This window comes from Myotis davidii, unplaced genomic scaffold (assembly GCF_000327345.1).
Source record: "Myotis davidii unplaced genomic scaffold, ASM32734v1 scaffold370, whole genome shotgun sequence".
NCBI classification, from domain to species: domain Eukaryota; kingdom Metazoa; phylum Chordata; class Mammalia; order Chiroptera; family Vespertilionidae; genus Myotis; species Myotis davidii.
The window spans coordinates 8,569,780-8,582,821 of record NW_006288615.1 but is presented as its reverse complement, the minus strand read 5'-3'; the positions used below and the strand labels follow the sequence as shown (position 1 = coordinate 8,582,821).

The following is a 13,042-nucleotide window of genomic DNA, read 5'->3' as shown; positions in this document are numbered from 1 at the left end:
CCCCACCCCCCACCCCCAAAAAAGAGATGGACTGTCTTCCTGAAGTGTCAGAGGCTCGGAGTTGCCCTTGTCTGAGAAGTAGAGCTTCCACTGTGGCGGCCTGTCCAGAATGTGGGCTTGCAGCAGCCTGAGCAAGCTCTGCCTTGTAGTCAGCAAGGCCAATAGTTGCTTCCAACCCCACTTTATTGAAATGAGGACCAGTCTGTGGCTCGATGAACCCCTGGCAGCCTCGGAACACCCACAGTTATTGTTAGTGACCTCACTGGATTGATAGATGGAACCACGGGCACCAGAAGAGGTCTATTGAGCCTGAGCAATGCAGTGTACATCTGCCTCAACTTTAAATCTTTCCAAATAACTTTAGTTTGAAGAGGAAAATAGCACAAGAAAGTTCAAGGGAATACAAAGTCCCAAGGACCTGACAAGTGGCTTTTGGGGAACCTGTGTAAGGCACTGCCATTGCCAGCTTTGACACTGAGGCAGCCATTCGACAGCTGAGTGTCATCCCTGAGATGGGGTGACAGTGCTCAGGAGGCCACGCTCTGCAAGTGTGCACAGCTGGGGCGGGGGGCATGGGGCAGCCCCTCACCTGCTTTTCCCCACACCGTCTCCTTCCTGGGACCCAGGGAGAGGTGGCCTCAGTGTCTCAGCCACAGTGACTGCTCCCAGGCTGTCTCCCCATCTCTTGCTCACCTGCTTCTTGCTGCCAAGTTACTTTTAGTGGAGCAAGGTGGCTGCTATGGGGTGTCCACAGATTTTGGCACAAACAGAGCTGAAGGCTGAGGGACAGGCTCACTGGGTCCCTGAATAGTGGCATCGGTGTGATTGTATGGGGTGTGTCCAAAAGCCACTCCAGCAGTGCAGAGAGAGAACCGTGAAGTGTCAGGTAATGGAGCCATGCTGGGTCTCCCCTCTGCACTCCCTTCTCTCTGATTGGTCCTTGCAGCCTTGGTGACTCTCTGATTCCTTTAAATAGACCCTTTAAAATCTAGCCTTTTCTCTGCCAGAGGGTTGACCAATTACAATACAGTTGTCTGCAGCTCAAAACAACACTCCTATTTCATGTGCTTCTGGAGACCCCAGAATGTTCTGGAACAATAGAAAGGGTGACCATCCAAAGTATCTCTCAACAGTTGTCGTGGTTCCTCACTCTGCAGACATCCCAGGCAGAGAAGGTTTTCTCACAGGTTGCTTGCTACAGGCTTCCTTTTTTGGAAACAGCCACCATAGTTTGTTCCTAAGTGCTGCTACTGAGTTTTCCAGGAACATGTGTGACATCAGTGCAAGCTGTAGAGTGAAGTGGGAAGGTCACCTTTTGCCTGATCAAGTGTATAATTTACTGACAGAAAAAGAAAGTGGCTTCTAAATACCCTAAGATGGGAGGGACCAAGTCATGGTCTTCTGGGGACAGATAGAGACGAGGACACCTGGATCTTGGCAGGTGCTGTAGCTCTGTGGGCAGAGTCTGTCATCTGACTCAAAACTAAGGTGACTTGTCATAGCCCCTGCAGGAACACTTGGCCTGTGGTGGGACCTAGAGCATTTGTTGTATCTTTGGAAGATAAAACTAAGATATTTTGTATTTGTTTTGTTCTGCTCAGATTACCCGAAAATTCAGGCTGAATTCTGAAGGCAAACTTGAACAGACAGTCTCCATGGCAACCACTACTCAACCCATGACTCAGCATCTTCACATCACCTACAAGAAGGTGACCCCGTGACCCAGAGCAGAACTTCTTCCTGGCCGTGTGTGTCAGGATGTGACACTAGGCTTCTCACAGACGCCGCAGCAGCAAGTGTGGGTGTGGCTGCAGCTCGCAGGGGGATCAAGGGCATTGCCCAGTGTTCCTGTAATGGCATAGAAAAACCAAATAAAAGGCCTTTATTTTTATGGCTGAGCATTTTGATATTATGTGTGTGGACTGTCCAGCTCCTCATCTGCTGGTGACTGTTTTCTAGAGTAAAAAAGACTGCATTTTTTATAAGATCTGAAATATATATAAACCTTAAGTAGAGTGGTCAATCATAAGCTAAAGACAAAGACGGACAGAAAGAGTTGCCGTGATTTTTAATGAGCTAAAGGAGCCTGAGGACCCCATTTCCATAAGGACAAAAGGTGTTTCCAAGGCAAGATGGTAGTTGTGAAATTAGCGTCATTATGTAAGTCTTATTTTATTACTCTGTAATATATTATTACTTGGATTTCTTTCTTTGTTGACTATGAGTTTGCAGACATACACTGACCTGTGTACCTGTCACCCAGTTTTAACACCTGCCAGCTTTTCCATCCCAGTGATTTCACCTGTTCTTCCACCTTCTTTTTGCTAGTATTTTTAAGCAAATTCCACACATAATGTCATTGATCGCTAAATGCTTCAATATGCATTTAAAAACAAAGCCTTTTATTTTCTTAGCACACCAGGGTATCAGAAACCACACCAGGAGCGCAGATACATGTGGAAGGAGGTATTCCAGCTGCAGAGATTAGCACCTGCAAGAGCAGCTGCATCCTACCCATCCCCCAGGGCTTGGGGACAAAAGACATTACCAGTTGGTGGCTTAAGGACAAAAGACATTATCAGGTGGCACACTTGGAAGCTCAGAGGAGGAACCAGGACTTGTGCTGAGCCATCATATGGGAGGAGCATGGCCAGTGTGTAAGGAACTCGGCTGGTTCCCCAAGTGCCAGGACACAGGGAGGCTGGGCACTCCAAGTCAAACTCAGGTACAATTCATCCTGAGGCACAGCCCTCGCCGGCCGTGAACCTGTGAAACCAGACAAGGAATGTGCCTCCAAAATAAGGTGTTGGGACAGTCATGGGCTGGACATTCCCATTCCAAGGGGGTGGGCAGGCAGAGACAGGTCCTGAGCAAAACGAAAACCTGAAGGCCTCAGAATAATCCTCTGTCCTCATGTCTGCCTCTAGGCCCACTGGGGTAGAGGTCCCTCCTGGGCTGCAGTAACACACCAGTGGCTCTATCAAAATTTGCTGGGGTCATCCTAATGGGGAGCTCTCTGCAGCGGCCTCACCTATGCAGGGCCTGGCTCTCTGCCTGGGTCATGAGAAAGCTTGCTCTGAGGAAGCATGCCTGCACCACTGCAACTTCCAAACTCTAGGGGGAGGTCACAGCCCCCATGGCTCATACACATGCCACCAATGTGTGTGGCCTGTGCCTCCTAAAGGGCTGGCTCAAATACGGGGGGGTGGGGAGCATTGTGCAGTGGCAATATCGTAGCCAATGAGGTTTACCTGAGGCGTGATTATTGCTAATTGGAAAAAAAAAAAAGGTGGATAGCAGGCCCTTTCGCTCTGGGCCTGTAAGGGGAGGGCACCCCATGCTCTCTGAATGCCTTCAGTCATTCTTCCTGGTCTTGGACTAGAGGCCTGACTTCTGTGCAGGGGGCTGGCTAATTTCCCCAGGGTTGTAGAAAATCACCCCTAACTTCTTTGAGATGGCCAATTAATACTAATTTCCTTATCAAATCTGGGCACACCAGTCATGCTTCCTCAGAGCAAGCTTTCTCATTATTTTCAATGTGGATAGGCTGAGAATTTTCCAGATTTTTAAGGTCTGCTTCCTTTTTAAAATATATATACCTTGTTGGTTTCAGAAAGGAAGGGAGAGGGAGAGATAGGAACATTAATGATGAGGGAGAATCATTGATCGGCTGCCTCCTGCACGCCCCACACTGGGGATGGAGCCATGACCTCCTGTTTCATAGGTCAACACTCAACCACTGAGCCACGCTGGCCAGGCAGTCTGCTTCCTTTTTGATGAACAACTCTGTCAGTCGTTTCTCTCTTCCTGCGTTTTACTATAGTATTCAGGAGATATTAGGCGACTCCTTCAAAACTTCGACTTAGCTTAGAAATTTCCTGCCAAATAGCCAGTTTCATGACTCACACGTTCTACCATCCATAGAACTCGGCCACAGACACAGTTCCCTCGAGCACTCTGCCACTTTATAGCAACCATCACCCTCCCTCCAGCTTCCAAGAACTTGACCCTCATTTCCGTATGAGATGTCATCAGAATGGCCTTTACCATCCATATTTCTACAACATTCTGTTGAGTGTTGAGTGGCTCAGATTTCTCTAAGAAGATGGAGGCTTTCTCTCCACTCCCCACTTTTCTCTCTGAGTCACTAGAATCACCCAAAACAGTCCATTCATGCAATGTAGACTTTTCCTAGCATAGACCTCTGTCAATTGCCAGGAAGCAAAATCTCAATGAATTGAGATAATGCTCCAGAGAATGGCAGTTTTGCACCTTATTTTAATTTTGTTAATTATTTTTTTTAATCCTCACCTGAGGATATTTTTTCCATTGATTTCCAGAGAGAGTGGGCAGAAGGGAGGAGGGGGGAGAGAGAGAGAAAGAGAAACATCAATGTGAGAGAGACATATCAATTGGTTGCCTCACACGCGCCCCCTGAACGGGAATCCAGCCACCGAGCCAAACCAGCCAGGGCTGCACCTTATTTTATACATTACAATCAAAAGAGAAGGAGCAAGTGGGTTACATGAAATACATTGGTGATAGATTAGGGAGAGGAGAGAAAGCAAAGGGGGAACCTCTGGGACTGGATAAAAAGTAAAATGATAGACATACTTCTTTTACATAGGTGGTTATAGAATAGTTAATAGTCAACAATTAACTCAATAACAATGAGGGTGGTCTCTGCAGAGTGGTGCCTGTGCTTTGAGGGGTCCGGAAAAAGGAAACTTGCTCTGACATTCCAACAATGTGTTATTGTAGATGCAAAAAGACAATAGGCTCGGTTAGGGTAAAGATTGACCTTTGTCAGGGAAGATGCTGGCCTTGGACATGACTACCTGTCATAAACTGCTTTTAGTTTAAAAAGTTTTCATTTCAGACCAACCTTTGTGATTACTCTAGATCTCTGAGTTTGCAAGGCCTCCACACCAGGCCTTCCCTGAGCTTACCAGGTTTAGTATGTGCCCCTTTCCATCCACACCTCAAAACTCTTACCTCAACCCATTACCAGTTCCAAAGCCACTTCCATGCTGTAGGCATTGTTACAGCAGTGCCCCACTTCTCAGTAACAATTTCTGTCATCCATTCCGGCTACTATAACAAAAATACCACAGACAGGTGGGTGGGGCTTATAAACAGCAGAAATTTATTTCTTACAGTCTGGAGGCTGGAAGCCCAAGGTCATGCATGGTACTGGGCGATTGGATCCAGTTGCGGGCCCCTCCCTCGCAGCCACATCTCTGCTGTAACTTCACGGGCAGTGGGATGGGGGATCTCTGGGGTCTGTTGCAAGGGCACGAATTCCTCCTGAGGATGGAGCCATCATGTCTTAACCTCTTCCAAAAGCCCTACCTCCTCATACCATCACTGGGAGACTAGGATGTCAGCATGGATTTGGGGAAAATGAACATTCAGACCATAGCACCAGGGACCTTGAAGGCTGGTATCAGCTGTCTCCACTGCTGGAGAGAAGCCAAAAGATGCTGGGAGCATCAAGGAAGTCCCGCCCCTGCATCCCACATCCCACCTCCACATCCTGCCCTTGCATCCCACCCCAAAACCCACATGCTGCCCCTGCATCACACGCCACATCTGACCAAATTCTGCCCCAGCACCTGCCCCTCTATCCCACACCCTGTATCTCACCCCTGCACTGAGCTGGGAGGGCAGCACTCGGAGCAGAGCTGAGAAATGAGAAGCAAATAACTGACCAATCATCTTACCGCCAACTCCTGCCACTGCTAGTTGGGAAGCTGGTCACTACTCCTCAAGGCATCCCCAGGCTGCAGTCTGGGTTCACCTGAGCTTCTTGTAGTGTCTGTGTGTCCCTTTATCCCCTCTTTCATGTAGTCTGGAAGCTGGATGCGCTTTCTGGTTGGACACACTCCCTGCAGGGTGCCCAGTCCTCACAATCAGCTGGTCTCACTTTGAGGATGGGGACAGCCTTTCACGGGAAAGGTTTGCCCACCGAGGACATCGCCCGAAGCAGCCCCTTGATTAGAGGGGTGGCCCAGTTGTCATTACCTCTGCATTCGGGGCGGGGACTCCCTCAAAAGAACTTCCCCTGCTTCCACTAGGCTAAGTGTTGTTTCCCTGAAAATGTTCACACCAGAAAGCCAGCTTAGAAGCATAATTCTTTCAATTATTGACAAAAGAAATACTCAAAATTGTAAAAAGCCTTTAGTGAGAGTTTATTTGAGGCAGGACTTTGAGGACATGCCCAGAAGTAAGATCTCCACGGACTGAGACAGTGCTCCGGGGAAGGATGCTTTTGCAGTTCTTTTAGGATCAAAAGAGATGGCAGAAAGGTCACATGAAGTCCACCGGCGGCAGGGAAATCTCTAGGCTTGGCTAGAGAGGAAAGTAGAGATACACGCCTGCTTTACACTGGTGGGTGCAGGATGGTTCACACAATCACAGTGAGGAGACTATGCAGCAAAGAGATGCGTTTCCACGCGGTCCTGCCCTGCCGCTAGTGGGCCGGTTTTGAGGGTCTGGAAGTGAAAATTACTCTGACATTCCAAAGACATGTTATGCCAGATGCACAAGAACAGCGGACAGGCTCCCTCAAGGTGAAGACAAGCCTCTCACAAGGAGGTTGTGGGATGTGAGCTTCCACCAGGACCTGCCCAGTCAGGGGCTGATGTTCAGACCCTCCTGTGTGGAGGTCTGCACAGCCACCTCTTCACTCTCACCTTTAACTGTGAATTGTTAGAGTAAGAATGTGCGAACCCTGGGTGATGCCCGAGGATCGCGCTCTTTTCACACTCCCACACCACCCCTCAGCTCCTCCTGCTCCTGCTCGAGCCGGTCCTTCTGTACATTTGATGGAAGTCTAGTCCACTGCAGCCTTTCTCTCTGACAGATGGGAGGTGCTCCAATGATCCCATAGTTGGCCTGACAGAGCCCCCCTAGCCCCGATGACTCCGTGTTCCAGCACCACCACTGCCCCCCATATCTCCTGCCCCAGAGCCCATTCTTACTGGGGGTGGGGCATTGGAGAGGGTGGGACTCAGAGACCACAGGCAGCGTTCTGCTTCCAGGCCTGTTCCATGGGCAGAACCGGAAAATCATTTTAAAGTTGATTTATTTTCACTGAACTATGTGAGATGAAGGTGCTGCATGACCCTTCACCCTGAAATGCTTAGGCATGCAGCATACACATTTTTTAAGAAGGAAAAAAAAAAAGTATGCGTCCACACTGTTTCCAATTCAAAATTTAAGGTTTTAAATTTTTTTCCTTAAAATTTTTCATTTTACATCTTTTAAAATGAAAATCTTGGTTCTTCAAAACTTTGAAATTATTTGCTTTATTCTATAGGACACAATTATTTTGGTATAATAATATTCTTATTAACAATAAGATTACTGATTAAAGTTTGATGTATTGTTTAAAATATATTTTATTGATTTTTTACAGAGAGGAGGGGAGAGGGATAGAGAGTTAGAAACATCGATGAAAGAGAAACATCAATCAGCTGCCTCCTGCACACCCCCTACTGGGGATGTGCCCGCAACCAAGGCACATGCGCCTGACCGGAATCAAACCTGGGACCCTTCAGTCCACAGGCCAACAATGCTCCATCCACTGAGCCAAACTGGTCAGGGCAAAGTTTGATATTTTTGTTACTGTTTTTATGCCTTCCTCATTAAAGATATAGTTAAAATATAATTGGAGCCCTGGCCAGTGAGGCTCAACCCATGCATAGAAAGGTCACTGGTTCAATTCCTAGTCAGGGCACATACCCAGGTTGCGGGTTCGGTCCCGGTTGGGCTGCATCCGGGAGGCAACTGATCTGTGTTTCTCTCTTTCTCAAGTATATATAAATGGAATGAGCAATTTCTCTGGTTGCTTATGTCATCAACTTGATACACAAACTAATTTAACTTCTACAAATTGGGTGTTCTCTTAGGTTAGCTTTGTGTAAAACATCCTATATTACTTTATTGTCAAAATCAAAACTGTAAGTTTGCCCTAGTTGGTTTGACTCAGTGGATAGAGCATCGGCTCTCGGACTGAAGGGTCCCAGGTTCGATTCCAGGCAAGGGCACGTACCTTAGTTGCAGGCTTGATCCCAGCCCCTGTTGGGGCACATGTGGGAGGCAACTAATCGATGTGTCTCTCTTACATCAATATTCCTATCTCTCCCCTTCTCTGCCACTCTCTCTAAAAATCAATGGAAAAATATCCACCAGTGAAGATTAACCAAAAACAAACAACAACAAAAATGGTAAGCTAAGGTACCTTTTGCCCCTCACAGAGCCCAGCTGTAGGGTGACCCCGAGAAGCCGTGTGCCAGTTTATCCAGCAGGTCCCCTCATGCTGGGCATTTACTTTGTTGTCTTTTATTGTTCCTGGATTTTAAATCTCATTTGGGAGTGTTTTGCCCACTCCTCAGTTCCAAAGAAATTCACTTTTTTTTCCTAGTACTTGTTTCATTTTTTATATTTAGCTCTTTGGTCCATTTGGAGTTTGACTGGTGCAGTGGGATGTACGGTCTGGTTTAGGTTTTTCCCAGTGGCTCGCTGTGAGTCGACAATCAGCGACAAACCCATCCTCCCTGCTGCCTGAGCTGCCGCTGCTCCCGGGCTTGTCCTGGGGCCGGGCCTGAGCCTGGACGTCCCGAGTCTGCCCATCTGCATCTGGTCTGGTGCCTGTAGAGACGGCCCTGTCCCCCCCTCATTCCTCTTCTTTTTCAGGGTTTTTCTGGCTGTTTTTGTTTTTTGGTTTCTCTCATATGAACTTTATAACTAGCTTGTTTAAATTTAGGAAAAAACATTCTGGTATTTTTTTGGTTAGGATTACATTAAGTTTATAAACGTGGAGAACTGCCTCCTTGCATGGGTTTCCTCTCCGGAAGCTGGTGTTTCTGTCTGCTCGTCTACTTGGGTGTCTTTAGGTCCCTGATTGTCCTCACAGAGGCTTCACGCCCCTGACTGGCTCACACCTAGAACATGATCCTTTGCTGCTGTTGGAAATGGGGCACCTCTCCCAGTGTCTTCAACCTGCATATGCACAGACCACTGATGTGTCACTTCACCCCTGTGCTCCTCAGTGCTCTCAGCGTCTGAAACATTACCTTCTTGTGCTGGAAATGCCAGCACATTTGGTCCAAGTGAATGACAGAAGGCGGGGCAGGCAGGGTGGCCTTGTGCAGCACTGGTCTGAGGCTGTCCTCTTCCTCTCCACGCCCCATCCCTGTCTCCTGCCCGCTCCCTTCCTTCTCTCCGCCTGCCAGACCTCACACTGCAAGGCCACTGGGGAAGGGATGCTGAGCAGAGGCTGAGGGGACAGTGCAGGGGGCTAGGGGGACTGGAGGGGCAACGGGGGCAGTGAGGAAAGCTGCACGAGGCTGCACGGGAAGCAGGGCTAGACCTTAGCAGTTGTCTGGCTCAATTTGCCTTGTACAGAAAGGGAAACTGAGGCTGAGAAGTCACATTGCAGGCCTCCTGTGCCGTGTGCCTGTGGCTTGAGCGGGAGTCCGATGGGCTGCAGGGGACAGGCCCTGCTGGGGACAGACGGGAGCCAGGCTCAGGACCATGGGGCAGGCTGCAGTGGGGAAAGGGCTGTGTGAGCCAAGCAAAGGGATGGGATGGCAGGGACGGATGGGTTTGTGGGGAGTAGGGCGGCTGGGCACCCTGCTCTTGTTCCCGTGTGTGCGTGCTGGTGTGTGAGCTCCTGCTTGTGGCCCACAGGAGCAGAGGGCAGCCGATGAGGGAAGACGGCCTATCACGCAGGATTCACCTGCCTCCTGTCCGGTCCAGGCAGCCGCAGGAGGATAGGCACACAGACGCAGGCAGGTCGCCTTCCACTGCTATGACGCTTTATTGGAATCGAACACACACCCCGTCCTCGTAGGTCAGGAGTTGGTGCATTCACAGATCAGGGGTGCCGGCCTGGAGCCCAATCCCAGTCCCTGCCACAGGTGGGCGCGCTCTCCCGCCAGGGATGGATTAAGCAACAGCACATGAGCCTTATGCTCGGTGGGGTCGGTAAGATCCCACGGCTCCTCTAGCCTTGGCCAGGCTCAAGTCACCTTCAGGTCCAGTGTCCTGACATGGTCACCCTTCGTGGATAGGACCCGGTGTCAAGTGAGAGTTTGGTGTTCCCAGCTGCCTTCCTTTTGGGCCCGGGAGGTCACCCTGACCTTCTGGCTCCACAAGAGGCACCATGGAGCAGGGCCACAGGTGGGCACTGAAGGCCAGCTCCAGGCCCAGGGGAGCCTGCGTTCCCACTTCCCGGGGGCCTGGGTGTACAGAGAAGGGGCTCACGGGGGAGGGGCTCTGCGGGAGGAGGGCAGTGCCTCGGCCCAGAGCCTCCTGGTTCCAGGGCCAGGTTCATCTTTCTGGCAACAGCACAAAGAAGGCAGCCTTCAGGAAGCGGCCGAAGCTGCAGAGTGCAGTCACAAGCCAATGGGAGTGGAAGCCAGGGTTGCTGCTGACCACACACTTGAGGACGTCGGTCTGCAGGGAGGAAGGGACAGTTGAGAACAGAGTGGGGAGCGGAGGCCCCCGAGCCGTCCACCTGTGTCAGCCGAGCCAATAGGGAGCAGTGAGCCATGAAGGGAAGGTCTGTGGTCTGGTGGGGACTGAAGGCTCCGGCAGGGACCAAACCCCTCCATGAGGATTCAGATGGTGAGAAGGGAAGGGAGCTCAGGTGGGAGAGGAGGCAGCTGGGCCCCATGCCAGGAAGCCACCATGTCCAGCCCTAGTGGGGCTCCAGTGGGAGTGGGCAGGGGAGGACAGAGGCCTCAGAGTCCCTGTGCTGGGGGTGCCACAGCCACGGGAGTCACCTGGAGGCAGTACCTCCCGCCCAATGCCCCCTTCAGATGAGACCACAGCCCTTGGCTGCAACCTCAACGGAGGGCTGAGCTCGACACTCCTGCCAGTGTGTCCCACCTATTTTACAGAGAAAACAGATCTATGGGTGAGGGTGCCCCGCCCCATGCCCAGGGCCCAGCAGCCCCCAAGGTCTGGCTGGGCCAGGTGAGTAGTTAGGGGCATGGAGACAGTGTTGGAGATGACCAGTGCCATCGCTCACGAGGCACTGGAGCCCCGTGGGGAGGGCCGGGCAGGGCAGTGCTGGGCCTTTCCCTCTCAGGCCTGAAGTCCCTCCCCAGGCCGCCTTCTGCAGTGCAGGGGCCAGGCAGCGGGTCTTTAGAGCTGGAGTCCGGGATGGAGGGAGAGGTCAACACTGAGGTTGGACCCAGTAGCCCAACCCTTACTCGCCCTCCCACCTTTAGCGCCACTCCCCTTCCCAGCACCCCTGCGCCCCCAGACCCCACTCACCCATCCACCGCGCCTCCGCAGCCAGGTTGCCAGGGTCTTGCGCACAAATTCCCCGAGGCAATCGACAAGAGCATGAACCATGGCGGGCTGGGCCTGCCGCACACAGTCCACAGCCAGCCCGGCAGCCACCAAGTACAGGGACACCACCTTGCCCCATGTGATGCCTGCAGGGAGAAGATGCTGGTCAGCAGAAGGCCGCCAAAACCCTGCTCCAGTCCAGCCCGCGGGGTCCCATGATGGCTGGGGGTGAAACTCAGGGGGCTAGCCCCTACCCACAGCGCCCCCTGAACAGGTGCCAGGCCATCATCTGCTGCAGGTCAGTCCTGCCCACCCTTTGGGTAGTTCTTAGGCAGAGATTTCTTTGGACTCCACTGCCTAAGTGTGCACTAGTGCCAGAGCCCCGGACGACCCCACTCAGCCCCCATCTCCTGGAGGAGGCAATGGGACGGCAAAGTATTCAGCGAGAGGAAGCTGAGGGGGTGGAGGGTGCTGACTGCCTTGCAGCTGGACACAGTGGACAGTAAGAAGCTCTGAGGCACACCTGCCCACCTGTCTGTCCCCCTGGGCACCCTCTCTGCGGGGCAGCAGGGTGTTCCATGGGAGGAAGGGCCTTCCCAGACCACCAAGCTGGGGGGGCCGGGGGGGAGGAAGAGGTAGAGCCGAGAAGAACCACCCAGAGAAGTATGCTTGCACATTATACGGTATGAATTCCCTTAATATATAAAAATGTTTTATAAATTAATGAGAAAAAAACGCAACCTTTCAAAAGAAATAAGCACAGAACATGAACAGCTGATTCACAAAAGGAAAAACAAAAATAATGCATTAGACATGAAAGATGCTCACTAATAACCCAAGGGTGCATTACAATGGGATGCAGACCGTAGTCCACGAGATCAGAACTCAGATGGCAACATGAGCCCCAGGCAGCTGTAGCCTCGCAATGGACACACAGCCACCTGCAGGCTGAGAGGACACGCGGGCAGAGACGAAGCCCTTCCGTCTACCTACACAGCAGCACAGCTATCGATACAAATCAGAAATCAGCTTGAGCAGATACTTGTTCACAAAGTTCACAGCAGCCTTATTCCCAATCATCAAAAGCTGGAAATGACAAATGCACTAAGGTCATCCAGACAATGGTGTGTGACTCGGCCGTAAGGAGTGAAGCGTGGACACTCACTGCAGCCTGGACACACCTCTGACGTCCACTCAGCAAGGGCAGTGACACCAAGGCCACCCCTATGAGCCCATCTATACAGTGTCCAGGAAGCAGGTCCGTGGTTACGGGGACAGGGGTCGGGGAAGGGACAGCTAATGAGCATGCGTATTCCTCCTGATGGTGAAAAACTCCGGGGTGGTGGTGCTCAGTGTGAACCACTACATGCCACGGAATCGTACACTTTAAAATGGCTAGCTGTGTTATATGAATTTCACCTCAATAAAAGCCTGATGAATCAAATCATGTCACTCCCTTGCAACACTAGAAAGACTGAAATTTAGTATATACCTATATTGCCCAAAAGCCGTCAAAATGACTGCATTGTGAAAGAATAACTAATGTGTAAAGAAATTTGTTTAAAATTAATTTTTAATATTTTTATATTATTTACAGTTATATAACAAGTTATTCGACATTTCTTTCATGAATTTAGGGCGCAAAAGAAATAAAATAAACAACTTATTAGAACAAGTATCACTGCATAAAGATTCGAATAACAAGTACTAGTTTAGCTTATTCAGCAACTGCAAC

At 50.6% G+C, this 13,042-nt stretch overlaps 2 protein-coding genes across 4 annotated transcripts in view; one reads left to right on the top strand and one right to left on the bottom strand.

Annotated features, from left to right (window-relative positions):
- The window catches only part of THAP4 (THAP domain containing 4), a 17,140-nt gene extending 15,249 nt beyond the window's left edge, over positions 1-1,891 (top strand). The window contains exon 5 of the mRNA XM_006760536.2: positions 1,602-1,891. Within this exon, the coding sequence (XP_006760599.1) occupies positions 1,602-1,721 (120 nt within the window). The 3' untranslated portion in view covers positions 1,722-1,891. The remainder of the gene's footprint in view (positions 1-1,601) is intronic.
- Positions 1,892-9,802: 7,911 nt separating this feature from the next.
- Positions 9,803-13,042, bottom strand: part of BOK (BCL2-related ovarian killer) — a 9,140-nt gene continuing 5,900 nt past the window's right edge. Inside the window, exons 3-6 of one of the 3 annotated variants that reach the window (XR_001513321.1) lie at positions 11,839-11,916; positions 11,290-11,453; positions 11,042-11,163; positions 10,375-10,464 (exon numbers count right to left, since the gene is read on the bottom strand). Coding sequence is in view for 2 of the 3 variants with exons in the window: in XM_015561942.1 (XP_015417428.1) it covers positions 10,339-10,464; positions 11,290-11,453; positions 11,839-11,916 (368 nt within the window). In the remaining variant the exon portion in view is untranslated. Of the gene's footprint in view, positions 10,465-11,041; positions 11,164-11,289; positions 11,454-11,838; positions 11,917-13,042 lie in introns of all 3 variants that reach the window. The other 2 variants (XM_015561942.1, XM_015561943.1) reach the window with 2 other exon arrangements.